Source organism: Protopterus annectens, chromosome 1.part0 (genome assembly GCF_019279795.1).
Source record: "Protopterus annectens isolate FY-2018-M chromosome 1.part0, PAN1.0, whole genome shotgun sequence".
NCBI lineage: Eukaryota > Metazoa > Chordata > Ceratodontiformes > Protopteridae > Protopterus > Protopterus annectens.
The window spans coordinates 819,762,768-819,780,617 of NC_056725.1; the positions used below are offsets into that span (position 1 = coordinate 819,762,768).

Below are 17,850 nucleotides of genomic sequence, written 5' to 3' on the forward strand. Positions count from 1 at the left end.
ACCTGAGTATTATGAACCAAATCCTGCAATGCCTTTCTATCTATAGGCTCAGGAGAGGCTAGCTTTTTCTGCAAATCATCCAGTAAATAATCCTGGTACTGAAACATATGAAAAAGGCAGTTAAGTGACCTCATGGCAAGGGTGGAAGAGGTATAAACTTTTTTACCCCATCTCTCCAGGGACCTTGCTTCCCTGTCAGTTGGCAGTGGATTTTTGGCTGAGGAGGTAGCCACTCCTTTGGGGCCCTGTGAAATAGTTTCTAGATCCACAGAGTGGGCCTTAAAGAGATGCTTGTCAGTGTCAGGGACCCTGTAATATCTGTCTGGCTTGACAGGAGCAGGAGGGAGAGAATCAGGGGAAGCACTGGAGTCTGAGAATAAATCATCCAGGACATCCAAAACTGGAGGGATAGCTAAAGGTCTGTGCTGGGGTAATTTAAGGAAGGTACGTAGCCTTTTCCTAGAATCTGAAAATTCCTGGCCCTGCCACTTAAAATGTTCCCTCATGGAGTGGAGGACTTCACCAAAAGAAAAATCCTCTGGAGGAGAGGCAGAGGGAATTGATTCCTCAGCATTAGAGTCCTCATAGGCCTGGAAGGATTCTTCTTGGGTATCTGAATGCTCTGAATCCCCAGAGGCTTCATCTGAAGAGAGGTTGTCTGCCTGCTCAGTTCTAGGCCTTTTTTCTGCAGGCGGCTGAGAACCTCTGTCTGGGTGAGGCTGAGACCCCTTGATAAGAGAAATTAGATCTGCAGCAAGAGACATGATCTGTCTATCAGAAAAAGGGGCCTGAGAAGTAGGTTTAGAATGGGCCTTGGCCTGGCTGGCGGCCTTAGCGCATGCAAAGGCCTTGATGGACATAGATACAGGCGGCCTAGCTGCCCCACGTGCAGGGGTAACTTTGTCCACAGGAATGTTGTCGGGTAGTTCCAGAACTTCGGTTTCTGGAGGAAAATCAACAACCGGCACCGGTGTAGTCTCCGAGACCGAAGAACGTGTTAACGCGGTGTCGTCGGCCTAGAGCGGTTGGATTACCGCTTCCGAAGGGACCGAAGCACTCAGAGAGGGCTTAGGCATTAGATCGGTGGAAGACGCGGGCTGAGGATGTCGGTCCCGGTCCTTTCGTTTTTTGGTAGTTTGTGCTGTCGGTTGTTCCGACGGCATGATGTAAGCGTAGGATTCGCCAAAAAAGTCTTCGGCAAATTCTGCCCGGCGCCTGAGAGTGCGCTTATTAAAGCAAGCACAGGCAGCGCAGGCCGAGACGTCGTGGTCTGGGCCCAGGCAAGGGAGGCAATAAGAATGGAAGTCCTTATGAGGTATTTGTTTACCACAAGACAAACAATTATTAACTTTTTCAATTTGTTCTGACATCGGCTGAGGCAAGAAAAAATGTTCCCCAACGGGGTACTTAGCTTTTAGATGACTTCGGTAACCGAAAAAACACAGGAGCTGACCGACTGGCACTTGCGAACTGCTTCTGCTTCGGGCACCGCGCGGCAAGAAAGACTGAAGAAGATGGCGTCAGCGGATGCCTTTATACTCCAGCCGTTCTGACGTCGGGGAGGAGGCGACATTGGCCGACGCCGGACCCAGACTTTGGAATCTGGCCGACCGAGGGCTGCCTGAGGCAGCACAACCCCATATGTCAGGACTGCAGTTGCATTCTTGAAGGACATCGGGGTACTTAGCTTTAATGAAGACTTCAGTTCTGAAATTCGGATTCGAAAATCTCAGGAGTCGGCCGACCGGCACTTGCGAACTGCTTTTGCTTCGGGCACCGTGCGGCAAAAAAGACTGAAGAAAATGGCGTCGGCTGCATCTTTTTTACCCCTGGCGCACTGACGTCAGGGAAGAGGAGACAGCAACCGACGCCAGACCTAGACTTTGGAATTCTGGCTGACTAAGGGTAGCCTGCCAGCAGGATAACCCAAGAGTAATGACTGCAAAAGTGAAACACGATGAACATCTGATAATGCATAGATCTGGCCCTGAAACATAGATACTTCCTGCATGACTTCCTTATAGGGATGTGCAGATGAGCTTTTTTTTTTTTTTTTTTTTTTTAAGTCTAGGGTGACTAACCAGGCATCCTTGGCTAGCATAGGTAGAAGCTGTTGCAGGGTAAGCATTTTGAATTTTGGTACCACCAAGAGGGGGTTGAGAATGGAAAGATCAAAAGATTGGGTGCCAAGAGCCCTCTTTTCTGGGTACCAGGAAGAGTCTGGAATAGAATTCTTGACCTATCTGTTCTACTGGAACTGGCTGAATAGCTCTGATGGACAGCAGGGAAAGAACTTGGCTTTGAGCCTCTGCCCACTGGTTTGGAGGGAGGTCTGGGAACCCTCTTGGGGTTGGCAGAGAGGGAAGTAAAATTTGTACCCCTGGGATACAATGTTGAGGACCAATCGGTCTTGTGTGATGGACATCGGGTTTTCTGCATGAAGGGCAAGTTTTCCTCCTAGGGGCACCAGCAATTGGGCATGGATGGGGAGTGAAGTAGAAAAGTCATTGTGAGTTTTTTCCCTTAAGGAGGTGGCTTACCACTCCCTGCTTTGGGGGTGGCTGCACTCCATTGCTTAGATCTCTGCATACCCTGAGACTGTAGTCTGGGTGGTCTGTTTCCCCTGCGTCTGGGCTAAGATGGCCTGGAGGGGGCTGGAAAGGAGAATAGCTTTTTCTTCCATCTTTTTAAGAACCTCTTCTGCTATGGTGCCAAACAAACTGTCCTTGTTCATAGGAGCATCTAGTAACTTTGATTTGACATGCTCTGGCAAATTCAAACATGTCTTCTCAGTGCAGAACCAGTGATCGCTGCCCGGCAAGATGCTTTTAGGGCAACACAGCCACACTGTAAAGTATGCTTGCTGACTTGGCTTGCAGAGTGCATAAGCTCCTGTAATTCTTTATTTTCTGCACAGTCTGTAAAGGTAGCCACTTTTTGTTTAATAAGTTCCATAATAAGTTGCTGGTACTTCAGCATGTGAAACTGACAATTCAATGCCCTAATAGCTAAAGTTGCAGAGGTATATAGTGTCTTACCCAATCTGTCCAAAGCTCTAGAATCCCTGTCCAAAGGGGTGAGATTCTTGGCTGTAGTTGCCTTGATACCTGTAGGTCCCTGGGAAATTATCTCTGGGTCAGCAGTAGGATTCTTGAAAAGAAATTTGTGAGCATCAGGTACTCTGTAGTATGCCTGGTTTACTAGGGGCAGGAGGTAAAGTATCAGGAGAAAGACTGAATTCCATTAAAACATCAACAACTTTCAGAACAGGGGGTATTGCTAAAGGCCTGTGCTGTGGCAAATCTAGGAATTCTCCGAGTCTCTTTTTGGACTGAGGATAGTCTTGGCATTCCCAGTGGAAATGCTCTCTTAAAGTGTGTAAGGTTTCACCAAAAGAAAAATCCTCTGGAGGGGAGCCAAAAGGAATTGATTCTTCTGCATCTGAATCCTCATAAGCAGGTAAGGGCATATCTTCATAATCCGATACCTCAGTCATCGGACTCCTGGTCTGCTGAAGCTCCAGGGGACTGGTCTCTCCTTCTTAGCAGGAGAAGGCCGACTTTCGCTAATCAGCGTAATAAGGTCTTCTGCCATTCTAAGCATTTGTTGTTGTGGCATGGGAGTAGGTGCATGCGCTTTGGTAGTCGGTTTTCTAGGCATAGTGCGTACTCTAGGCCTAAGAAACTCGATAGTTTTAGATAAAAAATGAAGTCCTCGGTTTGAATCGAACATTGGTTGAATGAAGAAAGTACAGTTTTGTACCTACCATAAATGTAGATGTCCGAACTGGATAGCATCTGCAGTCATAACAAGTGGGTTGTCCTGTCGTCAGGCAGCCCTGCAGTCGGCCGGATTCCAAAGTCGGGTCCGCTTCGCTGATGTCGCACTCCACCCGACGTCATCTCTGCTGGTCTTCGGGTATAAAAGCATCAGCCGACGCCATTTTCCTCAGTGTTTCTTGCCCCAGATGCCAGTAGCCCTCTTGCAGGGTAAAATTTGGATAGATGCCAATGTTTCCAAATAGACAGAGGTAAACACAACAATAAGCATATATGTACATATATACAAACAAATACACCATAAAGACTCCCAAAAGTTAGCTATTAGGAGGGTAAACACCCTAGGAGTACCACAGAGGGGAAGGAGGGAGGGTAAATCCTGACTGCAGATGCTATCCAGTTCGGACATCTACATTTATGGTAGGTACACAACTGTACTATGTCCTTCATGGATGCATCTGCAGTCATAACAAGTGGGTAGAATACCATAGCCAACTAGGGGAGGATAAAGGTAGATTATGGTGTGTTTAAGATCCCTTGCAGTACAGCAGTGGCAAACCCTGCTCGGGATCTGGAATAAAGAGGCAAATTATAATGCTTGGCAAATGTATGCACGGAGGTCCAAGTAGCCGCCTCAATAATGTCTTTGGTTGCCACTCCTCGTAAGAAGGCTGTGGTAGTGGCTGTTGCCCTTGTAGAATGAGGTCTTATGTTCTGTGGAATTGGTTTTCCATGGAAGGAGTAACAGTATCGTATGCAATTTCCTATCCATTTGGAGATTGTCTGTTTGGAAATAGCTTTTCCTTCCCTTCCTGTTGCATAGGCTACAAAAGTTGGTCAGTCTTTCTGCTATTTTTGTTCTGTCCAAGTAGTAGCGTAGCTGTCTATGTACATCCAAGGTATGCAGTATTCTTTCCCTCTGTTTTGTGGGTTGGGAAAGAAGGAAGGTAGGTGGATTGCCTGGTTTAAAGATACTCTGGATACCACCTTAGGCATAAATGTAGGATTAGTCCTCAAGGACACTCTATCTTGGTGGAAGATTAGGAAGGGTTGCACTGCCATTAAGGCCTGTAGTTCTGAAACCCTCCTTGCTGAAGTAATTGCCAGTAGGAAAGCAGTTTTCCATGACAGGTGTTGTAGGTCTGCTGTTGCTGCTGGTTCAAAGGGTGCTAGTGTCAACTTTTCTAGCACAAAGTTTAAGTCCCAAGCTGGTAATGGTGGTTTCCTTGGAGGTTTTACATTCTTGATTCCTCTGAGGAACTGCCTGAGCAAAGGGTGCGAAAAATCAGGAGGATCAAAGCTGTATTCCGCTGACATAGCTGATGCTTGTATCTTGATGGTGGAGTAGGACAGGCCTGAATGAAGAAGTTCGCCAGATACTCCAGAATGTTAGGCATATCTATGTTTGACACATCTTTTCCTCTTTCGGTACTCCAAATGACAAACCTTTTCCATTTTCCAGCATAGTTCTTTCTTGTTGAAGGTCTGCGTGCTTCAAGAATAATGTCTTTAACTCTTTGGGAAAGTTCTGGATTAGCTGCTGCTATGTGATGTTCCATGCAGTCAGTTGCAGCGTTTTAGGTTTGGATGTATGATGCTGTAGTTGTTCTGAGTTAACATCAAAGGCATCAGGGTATTGGCCACATGTTGTTCGAGACATGCTCTTCAGTAGTGGGTACCAGTGTTGTCTTGGCCAGTTTGGGGCTATCAGGATTATCCTTGGACGTTCTTCCTTGATTTTTAGTAGTACCTTGTGTATCAAAGGAAGAGGAGGGAATGCATATGCTGTTAGGCCTTTCCAGTTGAAGGAGAGTGAGTCCACTTTCCATGCTAGTGGGTGGAATGTCCTTGTGCAGAATTTTTCGAGCTGGTGATTGAGAGGTGATGCTTAATAGGTCTATCTGTGGCATTCCCCATTTCTTTGAGATGGTCTTGAAGATGTCGGGGTGCAGCTTCCATTCGTGGGCATCTGAAGTGGTTCTGCTTAGTATGTCTGCTAGAGTATTGTCTTTCCCCGGTACAAATATTGCCTGTAACTGAATGTTGTAGCTGAGTGCCAGGGTCCACAGCTCAAGGTCATTCTGCATAGGGGGTATGAATGAGTGCCTCCCTGTTTGTTGATGTACCACATGACTGTGGTGTTGTCTGTCCTTATCATCAACTGGCCCTCTTTGAGGAATGGTTTGAACTTTTGGATTGCCAGTTTTACTGCCAGCATTTCTTTTAGATTGATGTGCAGGTGAAGTTGATCCTGTGTCCATAATCCTTGCACGCATTTGTCCAGCATGTGGGCCCCCCATCCTAGGTCTGAAGCGTCTGTTGTGATGGTCTGGCTTGGTTGACATCTGCGGAAGGGCAGGCCTGGGTTTGACTGGCATGCCTGAGCCCACCATAGGAACTCCTGTTTTAAGCATGGAATTAGTGGGATTTCTGTTTCTAGACTGTGTCTGTGTTGGGACCATAAATTCTTTAGGTACCACTGTAGTTTCCTCATATGTAGTCTGGCAAATGGGACCAAGATTATGCATGATGCCATGAAGCCCAAGGCCTGTAGAAATTTTCTTGCTGTTAACTTGTTCAGTTTTGTTAGTGCCAAGAAGTAAAGAGGAAGTTCTTTTGTTTTTCTGTAGTCAGGAATGCCATTTGTTGTACTGTGTCCAATTCAGCCCAAGAATGTCCTTGTTTGGGATGGTATCAGCCTTGACTTTTGTAAATTGACTGTGTATCCCAGTCCTTGTAGCAAGTAAATGACCCTTTGTAAATCTGTTGTCAGCTTGCTTTTGTTGTCCCTTGTAGCAGGCAGTCGTCCAGGTATGGGTAAATTTGAATTCCCTGTAGTCTGCAATGGGCGATTACTGATGCCAGGCATTTTGTGAATACTCTGGGCAGTAGATAAGCCAAAGGGCAATGCTGAGAATTGATAGTGCTCTGATCCTGCAAGAAATCTGAGGTATCTTATGCAGATTGGTCAATTGGGACGTGCAGGTATGCCTCCTTGAGATCTAGAGTTACCAGCCAAGACTCCTTGCCCAGCATGGGAAGAAGTTGCTGTAGGGTCAGCATTTTGAATTTTGGGACAATGATGTATGTATTTAAGGTGGACAGGTCGAGAATTGGTCTCCAACTTTTTCCTTTCTTGGAACTAGGAATAGTCTGGAGTAGAACCCTTTCCTTGTTCTGCTGTTGGCACTCTTTCCACAGCTCTCATGTTTGCTAACTCCATTATCTGGCGTAGAGCCTCTGTTTTTCATTTGGAGGTAGATTTGGCATTCCTCTTTTGACTGGTAAAGTGTGGAAGTGAAACCGGTAACCTTGATCTATGGTTTGTAAAATCCACTTGTCTTTTGTTATGTAGTGCCAGTTCTTTGAAAATAAAGTTAACTTTCCGCCTAGAGGAGCTGCTATTTGTTCCCTGGTAGGCGGATTTAGGATTAAGTCACTGTGGTTGTGCTGATGTAGTGGCAGTGGCTGTGTCTGTGCCTCTGTTGTTACCTTGCCACTGTCGTCCTCTGTAGGCACCTCCTCTGGATTGGTTTCTGCCTCTGGAACGCCTATTCCTGCCCCTTTGAAATTTTGTGGAGTCAGGAAAGGACCAATTTTGGCAGGCCAGTTCCTGCTAAACCTTGGGGTTGAACCTGCAGGAAATCTTTAACAGTTTGAACAGATTTTGCCTTTTCTTCCATTTTCTTCATAACCTGCTGGGCAGGTGTACCAAACAAACTTGTCTTGTCCATAGGAGCATCTAGCAACTTAGCTTTAACATGATCCGGTAAAGCTTGTTCCTTTAGCCATGCATGTCTTCTTATCACTGTGCCTGTCATGGCTGATCTAAATGAAGCCTCCAGTGCATCATAGCCACATTTTAAGGAATGGTTGCTAACCTGTTGTATGTTATTTATCATCTCTAATACATATTTCTTATCAAGAGATTCATCAGTAGTTAGCTTTTTAGTTAACTGATCAAGCATAAACTCTTGGTATTGTATCATGTGAAACTGACAGTTTAAAGCTCTAGCTGAGAGAGTAGCTGAAGTGTAGACCTTTTTACCCCATCTGTCTAGTGACCTTGCTTCCCTTTCAGAAGGAATAGGGTTTTTAGCTGTGGTTGCGGCTACTGCCTTGGGACCCTGGGATATAGTTTCTGGGTCTGCAAGAGGGGCCTTGTAAAGGTGGTGATGAGTATCTGGCACCCTGTAAAATCTGTCTGGTTTGGCAGGGGCTGGGGAGTATTCGGTAGAAGTAATCTCTGGATCCGACCGACCGGCACTTGCGAACAGCTTCTGCTTCGGGCGCCACGCGGCAAGAAAGACTGAGGAAAATGGCGTCGGCTGATGCTTTTATACCCGAAGACCAGCAGAGATGACGTCGGGTGGAGTGCGACATCAGCCGAAGCCGGACCCGGACTTTGGAATCCGGCCGACTGCAGGGCTGCCTGACGACAGGACAACCCACTTGTTATGACTGCAGATGCATCCATGAAGGACATCTGCCTAAGAAGCCGGTGCCAGCATATCGGCTCTGGACCCATCCAAAGTAGAGACATCTGCAGGTTCCATAGTCGAAGAAGTATCGTGGCATACCGGACTCCGAATGGGTCTCGGTAGAGGTCTGTGATTCCATTGAAGCGGGCATCAGGGGCTGCGAAAGCACCTCACCGAGTACCGGCAAACTGGCGACTAGCTTAACAGAAGCGTTATCAGCAGCTTTGGACCTATGTGGTCTGTCTGTCTTTATCTTTATGTTTTTTCGGAATACCGGTAGTTGGATGGCTTACTGAAGCTATTTCGGAATAGGAAGATAGAGAAGAAAGAATTTAGCGGCAACAAGTGCCCGATGATGAATGGTACGGGCAATGAACAAGGCACAAAACCGATAGCGAGGAACGTCGTGGTCTGGGCCTGAACAAGTGACGCAGTAAGAATGAAAACCTGTGTGTGGCATTTGCTTTCCACAGGCAAAACAATTGTTAACCTTTTCTGACATCAGTTACAGCAAGAAAAAATAGATAGAGAAGAAAGAATTTAGCGGCAACAAGTGCCCGATGATGAATGGTACGGGCAATGAACAAGGCACAAAACCGATAGCGAGGAACGTCGTGGTCTGGGCCTGAACAAGTGACGCAGTAAGAATGAAAACCTGTGTGTGGCATTTGCTTTCCACAGGCAAAACAATTGTTAACCTTTTCTGACATCAGTTACAGCAAGAAAAAATAATCCCCAACGGGGTAAGACATCAGGATTATTCAATTCGTAAACGAAAATTAAGATAGCGGCCGACCGGCACTTGCGAACTGCTTCTGCATCGAGCTCCTTGGCAAGAAAGACTGATGTAATGGTGTCGGCTGCCTGTTTTTATACCTCTGAAGACCTAATGTCAGTCCTGGAGCGACAGCATCCGACGCAGAAATACTAAGTCTCTAGTATTCAAGCCGACTGAGGGCTACTTGCAAGGCAAATAACCCAAGTCTGATGACTGCAACAGTGAAACACGAAGAACATTTACTGATTCCTGGTCAGTGAGGACCTCTAGGGAGGTGTCTCTTTTTTGGCTGGTGTGGGAAGGTGAGGTTGGCTACTCCTGATTAGAGTCATCAGGTCTTCTGCCATTCTGAGCAGTTGCTACGACTGAGGGACAGGCTGGCTAGTAGTAGGTCGGTGGCTGGGGCCCTGAAGGGCCGATTTTGGGGGTAAATTCAGGCTTGAGCCTAGCTGGGTCAGTAGCCTTATACAGAGTCAATTTGACCAGCGGCACTGTCGGTCTAATCCTGACTTCTGATGTCTGTGGGGTCTCAGCAGAAGCCAGTGCCTGCAAAGCGGCACCGGACTGAATGGCATGAGGAAAAAGTGACATTCTGGCAGGAGGTGGCTGATCAGGCAGCGTACCGGATTCCGAACAGGTATCAGTAGAGGCCTGCAACCGTTCATCGGCTGTCATCAGGGGCTGCGAAAGCGCCTGAGTTCAGCTGTAGCCTTGCTTTGAGTAAAAGTTGACTGTTGTCCGGAGTCGCCAGAGGGCCTAAATTTTAGAGGCTTATCCTTATCTTTGTCCTTTTTCTTCCTAGGCAAGTCAGTAACTGCCTGATAGACTGACGCCATTTTGCTTGGCTGGAAAGACCAACTAAAATGCATCACTACAATATCAGGTCTTCTTCTTATAGTACAAGCATTAAAGAGGGCACAGAACAGACACCCTGAAACATCGTGGCTGGGCCTAAATAAGTGATGCAGAGAGAATGGAAGTCTTGGTGTGGGATCTGCTTTCCACAACTGAGGCAGTTATTAAATTTCTCTGACATTGGTTTAAGGCAAGAAAAGATTCCCCAACGGGGTACTTAGCCGGTTGTCCTCAATCTGGCAACTGCCGAACGCCACACTCGCAAAACTGCTTCTGCTTCAGGCTCCACGGCAAGAAAGACTGATGTAATGACGTCCGCTATCTCCCTTTATAAACCTGACATCAGCCACACTCGCAGAAGAGCCGACGCAGGAGGGAAATCTTTATTCTGGTATTCAGGCCAGCCGAGGGTTACCAGCTGGGATAACCCACAAGTGATGACTGCAACAGAGAAACACGAAGATCATGATCTTATTTCTGCCACTATTAAGAAAAAAAGTGCTATATGTGTGTGTGTGTGTGTGTGTGTGTGTGTGTGTGTATATATATATATATATATATATATATATATATATATATATATATATATATATATATATATATATATATATATATATATATATATATATATCTATATATATATATATCTATATATATATATCTATATATATATATCTATATATCTATATATTTATATACAGACAAAAATCAAAGCAAAATATAAGAAAAGCTGCCCTTTTCTATCAAGATCAGGGCAGACAGAAAATCTTAGAAACCAAACTAAACAAATGAAGGTTTAGGGGAGTGTAAGCTAACATTTCTGCAGAATTTCAAAAGGCAACATTGCTTCTGCTATCGAATTGCCATGGCTACCTTTCACTGTTCTGGTCTTCCATGTCCGACTCCTCTAGAACAAAATCTAGAACTGACACTGGAGTGTGTGTAGGAAGGAAGACAGAGAAGAGCTACAGCAAAAGAAAACTATGTATGAGGTATAACCTGGATCGAGATCTTGAACTTGTCCTTGATCGTGGACGAACTGCTGGCTTCTTTTCTTCTGGTTCAGATGCTTCTGCCTCCTCTTCCTCCTCCTCTTCTTCTTCCTCCTCCTCTTCTTCCTCCTCTTCCTCTTCTTCCTCCTCCTCCTCTTCTTCAGGAGTGTCTTGTCCATCAATATCCATGTCCTAAAGAAATAACCACAGAGATATGAGGACAGAAATATTTTAACAGATGAGACAATGCTGAGCTCCATGAAAAACTAGACCTACGGGAGATCCTCAAATTTGTAAAAAGGGCAAATAAAATGCATATTTTGTTCAGTATTCGTCTGTGGCACAGACAGAAGCCACTGTATTATTTATCTTCATAAAAATCAAACTGCCCTTATAATGCCCAAATCGTTTGGTGTAGACAGATGAAACCATGAGTACAGCCCACACAAAGTACAGTTGTGTACACTTACTATAAATGTAGATGTCTGAGTGTATTCATTGTTGCAGTCATTACATTTGGGTTATCTGCGTGCAGGAAGCCCTCAGCCAGCCTGAATATCAAAGTCTTGGATTCCTGCGTCGGATGCCGTCTCTTCTTCCATGACGTCAGGTCGTCAGGGTTATAAAACATGCAGCCGACGGCATTACATCAGTTTTTCTTGACCCAGATGTCAGGTGCCCCCATAATGGAAAGCATATATATGTTAGGTTACACCTACAACAAAAAGCAAATACACCAGAAAGCTGCAATACACTAAACAAGAAGAAAAGTATAGCCAAGAGAAGTTGAGGGCTGGAGGGAGTGTAACCAGGACTGCAACAGTGAATACACTCTAACATCTACATTTATGGTAAGTGCACACAACTGTACTATGTTCTTAGTGTTTCACTGTTGCAGTCATTACATTTAGGTCGATTCCCAAAACTAAGGAAGGGAGGAGGAAGTTAGAGAGCACTAGGACCAGCTATTAAGCCCTGCAAGACTGCAGTGACAAAACCAGCTCTGGATTTAGAAAAAATAGGCATGCGGTAATGCTTGGTGAAGTTATGTAGAGAGCTCCAGGTAGCAGCTTCTAGGATGTCCCTGGTAGGGACACCTCTGAGAAAGGCTGTAGAGGTAGATGCAGCCCTGGTGGAATGTGATCTTATCCCATGTGGGATAGGTATCCAAGGGGCTTATAGCAGAATTTAATGCAATGGGCTATCCACTTAGAAATGGTTTGCTTTGAAAAGGCCTTCCCCTCTGCCCCTGCTGCAAAGCCAACTAAGCAGCTGTTCAGATTTTCTGAGAGGCTTAGTCCTGTTCAAATAAAATCTAAGTGGTTTGTACACATCCAAAGAGTGCAGTATTCGTTCTCCTTTGTTTTGTGGATTCGGAAAAAAAATAGGCAAATGAATGGACTGATTAAGGGCCACACTAGACACCACCTTGGGCATAAAGAAAGGATTGGTCCTGAGGGAAACCCTGTCTGCATGGAAGATGATGAAGGGCTCCACTGCCATGAGGGCCTGTAATTCAGGCACTCTTCTTGCTGAAGTGATGGCTAGAAGGAAGGCTGTTTTAGAAGAAAGGATTTTCAACTCTGCAGTTGCAGCTGGCGCAAAATTAGGTAGAGTGAGCTTTTCCAATGCAAAGTGAAGGTCCCAGGCTGGAGTAGGGGCTCTCCTGGGTGGTCTTACATTTTTGGCCCCTCTGAGGAATTGCTTTAGCAAGGGGTGAGAGAAGAGGGGTGGTTCAGTATTATAATGTGCTGAAATGGCAGAGGCATGAATTTTAATTGACGAGAAGGAAAGGCCCTTGTGGAGCATCTCTGTAAAGTACTTTAGAATATGCAGTAAACTGGGCATCGTTGTGCCCATCCCGAGTCTGGCTCCAGGAACAGTATCTTTTCCACTTTTCAGCATAGGAATTTCTAGTACTAGGCCTCCAGAATGGCATCTAGCACCTGCTTACTGAGGAATGCTATTGGGCGAGCTCAAGGAATTAGCCAGGCTGCAAGGTTCAGGGTTTGCACAAGAGGGGGTACCAGTGCTGGTGTGGCCAGTCTGGTCCAATCAGTATTGTCCTTGGTTTGTCCTGTTTGATCTTTTGTAGAACTTTCGAGAGGAGAGGCAGGGGGTAAAGGCATAAACTGAGAGGCTTTCCCAGGTGAAGGACAGGGCATCCAATTTCCAAGCTTGACTGTGGGAAGTCCTTGTGCAGAATTTGTCCAATTGGTAGTTCTGAGGAGAGGTAAACAGATCTATCTCTGGATTCCCCCATTTGTTTCTCAAAAGGTTGAATATCTTTGATTCCAGTTTCCACTCGTGTGGGTCCATGAGATTTCTGCTTAGGTCATCTGTCAGTGAATTTAGCTTGCCTGGCAGGAACAGAGCTCGTAGGTGCACTTGGTAGCTCAAGGCTGTGTTCCACAGAGCCATGGCTAGTCTGCAGAGAGGGTACAAGTGGGTTTTCCCCCTGCTTGCTTATGTACCACATAACAGTGGTGTTTGTCTTTACCAATAATTGTCCTGGAAGAATGTGGTCCTTGAAGGCTGTCAGAGAATTCTGTACAGCTAACACTTCTTTTTGACTGATAGGCAGGTGCATCTGACTCTGGTTCCATTTGCCCTGAATGCACTGCCCTGCCAAGTGAGCCCCCTATGCATAGTCTGATGAGCCTGTTGTTAGGATTTGGGCGACAGGGGGTAGAGTGAATGGGAACCCCTTGTTGCGGTAGCAGGCCTCTGCCCACCAAAGGAACTCTGCCTTTATACAAGGAATTATAGGAATCATCGATTCCAGGTCCTGATAATGTTGACACCGTAGGCTTTTTAGATACCACTGTAGTTTCCTCATATGCAGTCTTGCATATGGAATCAGTAGAATGCAAGAGGCCATGAACCCCAAGACTTGCAGGATTTTCCTTGCAGATACCTGGATCTTTGTGTGCAGTATTTTGAAGTCGGCTGTCAAACTTGTTTCTCTGGCGTGAGGTAAGCCATCTGGGAAGTTGTGTTCAACCTTGCTCCCAGGAATGCAATTTGTTAGCAGAGTACTAGATGAGATTTATTTTCAATTATGGTGTACCCCAGTGAGGTTAGAAGTTTCTTTACAAATGCCAGATGTTTTAGTAGCATGTCCTGGCTTTCTGATTGAATTAGACAATAGTCCAGGTATAGGTATATTTGGATATTTCTTTGCCTGCAAAATGCAATGACTGGTGCTAGACACTTTGTGAACACCCTGGGCGCAGTAGATAAGCCAAAGTGAAGTGCAGAGAAAGTACAGTTTTGTACCTACCATAAATGTAGATGTTAGAGTGTACTCACTGCTGCAGTCCTTACACTTGGGTTATCCTGCCATCAGGTGGCCCCGCAGTCAGCCAAAGTTCCAAAGTCTTGGTCCAGCGTCGGTTGCTGTCGCTTCTTCCGTGACGTCAGTGCACCAGGGGGTATATAACATGCAGCAGACGCCATTTTCTTCAGTTTTTCTTGCCCCAGATGTCAGGTGCCCCCAAATAGGTAGGCAATATATACTGCTAATGAAATGTACATAAAAAATGAAAATACCTTCAGTTACAAGCAAATACACCACAAGGTTGTATAGGATAGAAAGGCATAGATAACTCCAGCTAGTTCAAAGGGGATGGAGGGAGGGTAACCTGGACTGCAGCAGTGTGAACACTCGAACATCTACATTTAGGGTAGGTACAAAACTGTACTATGTTCGTGTTTCATTGCTGCAGTCATTACACTTGGGTTGAATCCCAAAGCTGAGGTAGGGTGACTGGGTCTATAAAGTATTCGTGGTGGCTATGAGGCCCTGCAGAACTGCAGTGGCAAAGCCAGCTCTTGATTTAGAGTAAAGAGGCAAGTGGTAATGCTTGGTAAATGTGTGCACTGAACTCCAAGTTGCAGCTTCCAAAATGTCCTTGGTAGGTACATCTCTAAGGCAGGCAGTTGAAGTGGCTGTTGCCCTGGTGGAATGTGACCTAATGTTGCTAGGTACAGTTTTTCCATGCTGTGTGTTGCAGAAACGGATACAGTGTCCTATCCACTTTGAAATGGTCTGTTTCGAAATAGCCTTTCCCTGTGATCCTGCAGCATATATGCTGCAAACAATTGCTCAGTTTTCCTGAAAGCTTTTGTTTTGTCCAAGTAGAAGCGTAACTGCCTGTGTATGTCCAATGAGTGCAGTAGTCTCTGCCATTTAGTCTGGGGATTTGGATAAAATGTTGGCAAGTGAATAGTTTGGTTAAGAGCCACACTGGATACCACCTTTGGCATAAAGGTAGGGTTTGTTCTTAAGGAAACCCTGTCCTGATGAAAAATGATGAAAGGCTCCACTGCCATTAGTGCCTGTAACTCTAAGACTCTTCGTGCTGAAGTTACTGCCAGAAGTAGAGCTGTTTTCCATGATAAAAATTTTAGATTGGCTGGCTCAAAAGATAGCAGGGTCACTTTTTCCAAAACGAAATTGAGGTCCCAAGTTGTTGCTCTCCAGAGTGGTCTTATGTTTTTAGCCCCTCTGAGGTACTGCTTTAGCAAGGGATGAGAGAATAAAGGAGGATCCGTATTGTAATGTGCTGAAATGGCAGAGGCGTGGATCTTAATTGATGAGAAGGACAGGCCTTTGTCAAGCATCTCAGTTAAGTATTGTAAAATCTGAGGAATGTTTGGGACAAGAGGGTCAAGGCTTTGAGCCTGGTTCCAGGCGCAGAATCTCTTCCATTTTTCTGAGTAAGCTTTCCTGGTGCTAGGCCTCCTGGCCTCCAAAATGACATCCATAACAGCTTTAGAAAGAGGTGTTGCCTGATTGACTAATGAACCTGCCATGCAGCCAGGTTTAAGGTTTTGACCTGACCGTGCAGGATCCAATTGTTTTGTTGAGTCAGAAGGTGTGGAATTTGAGGCAAAATCCATGGTGGGCCTTGAGCCAAGTTCTTTAAGATTGGGTACCAGTGCTGGCGTGGCCAGTCTGGAGCAATCTGGATCATCTGTGGTTTTTCTTGTCTGGCTTTTAGGAGTACCTTTGAAAGGAGAGGCAGTGGTGGTAAGGCATAAACTTTTAGGCTTTTCCAGCTGAACGAGAGAGCATCCACTTTCCATGCTTGTGTGTGATAAGTCCTTGTGCAGAATTTTTGTAGTTGGCAATTCAGTGGGGAGGCAAAAAGATCTAGGTCTGGGCATCCCCATTTTTGCATTACCATGCTGAAGATTTGTGGATTCAATTTCCATTCGTGAGGGTCCATGATATTTCTGCTTAGATCGTCTGCCAGAGTATTTTTCTTTCCTGGCAGGAATTGTGCTTGCAGATTAACTTGATACGTTAGAGCTGTGTTCCACAATGTCATGGCTTGCCTGCATAGGGGATAAGAATGAGTGCCCCCTTGCTGGTTTATGTACCACATTACTGTGGTGTTGTCTGTCGTTAATAATAATTGTCCTGGATGCAGAAGGTCCTTGACAACTATTAGGGCATTTTGAATAGCCAACATCTCTTTTTGATTGATGTGAAGATGCATCTGGTCTGTGGTCCACTTGCCCTGAATGCATTTTCCTGCCATGTGTGCTCCCCTGGTGTAATCTGAAGCATCTGTTGTTAGAGTCTGCCTGGCTGTGGGTAGGGTAAAAGGCTGACCCTTGTTTAGGTGACATGCCTGTGCCCACCATCGAAACTCCTGTTGAAGGCAGGGAATCATTGGTATTACTGCTTCTAAACTGTGAGAGTGTTGAGTCCAAACATTTTTTAGGTACCATTGTCATTTCCTCATATGCAGTCTGGCATATGGTATTAGTAGTATGCAGGATGCCATGAATCCCAAGGCCTGCAGAATTTTTCTTGCAGGGAGATGGGACTTTTTTGCCACTAATTGAAAATATTGAGTTAACTGAATTTGTCTGGCGTGAGATAAGTCATCTGGGCCGTTGTATTTAAGCCGGCACCCAGGAATATAATCTGTTGTGAGGGCACTAGTTTTGACTTCTTTTCGTTTACTATGTACCCTAGAAAAATTAGCAACCTTTTTACAAACGCCAGATGCTGTATTAGAACGTCCTTTGTCTCTGCTTGACTGAGGCAGTCGTCCAGGTATGGATATATTTTAATTCCTTTTTGTCTGCAAAATGCAATTACTGGTGCCAGGCACTTTGTAAAGACCCTGGGCACAGTAGATAAGCCAAAGGGCAGTGCAGAGAATTGGTAGTGCATTGTACCAGCTTTGAATCTGAGGTATCTTCTGTAACTTTGTCTGATAGGGACATGCAGGTATGCCTATTTGAGGTCCAGAGTAACAAGCCAAGCCTTCTTGCCCAGCATAGGTAGAAGCTGCTGTAATGTCAACATTTTGAATTTCGGAATATCCAGGTAAGTATTTAGAATTGAAAGGTCTAGTATGGGCCTTCCAGGCCTTGTCCTTTCTGGGAACCAGGAAGAGTCTCGAGTAAAATCCTTGTTCCTGTTGTGGTACTTTTTGAATAGCTCTCATGGCCATGAGGGCTGTAATTTGTTTTTGTGCCTCTGCCCATTGATTCTGTGGCAGGTCTGGCATTCCTTTTAGCCTTGGTAAAGTATGAAAGTGGAACCTGTAACCTTGAGACACAATATTCAGAACTCATTTGTCTTAGGTGATTGTTTGCCAGTTTTGAGAAAAAAGTGCTAGTTTTCCCCCTAAGGGGGCTGCCAAAAGGGAAGTGCTTGGCGTATGAAGGGAGAAGTCATTGGGACTGTTTCCTGTAAGGTTGAGACTTGTCCTCACCTCCTTTTGGGATTGAAGTGCCCCACTGTCGTTGTCTGTTAGAACCTTGGGGCTGAGACCTGCCTCTTGGACGTCTGTATCTGCCTCTCTGCGGCCGGACACTGGAAAGGACCAATTCTTTTTTGTCCAATTTCTGCTAAATCGAGGTGGCTGTACCTATAAGAAATCCTTGACTGTTTGCATAGATTTAGCCTTATCCTCCATTTTCTTTAACACCTCTTCTGC

At 45.4% G+C, this 17,850-nt stretch overlaps 1 protein-coding gene across 1 annotated transcript in view; it reads right to left on the minus strand.

Moving 5' to 3' along the window:
• The window catches only part of SCAF8 (SR-related CTD associated factor 8), a 1,875,331-nt gene that overhangs the window by 793,272 nt on the left and 1,064,209 nt on the right, over positions 1-17,850 (minus strand). The window contains exon 13 of the mRNA XM_044063383.1: positions 10,893-11,077. Coding sequence (XP_043919318.1) covers positions 10,893-11,077 — 185 coding nt within the window. The remainder of the gene's footprint in view (positions 1-10,892; positions 11,078-17,850) is intronic.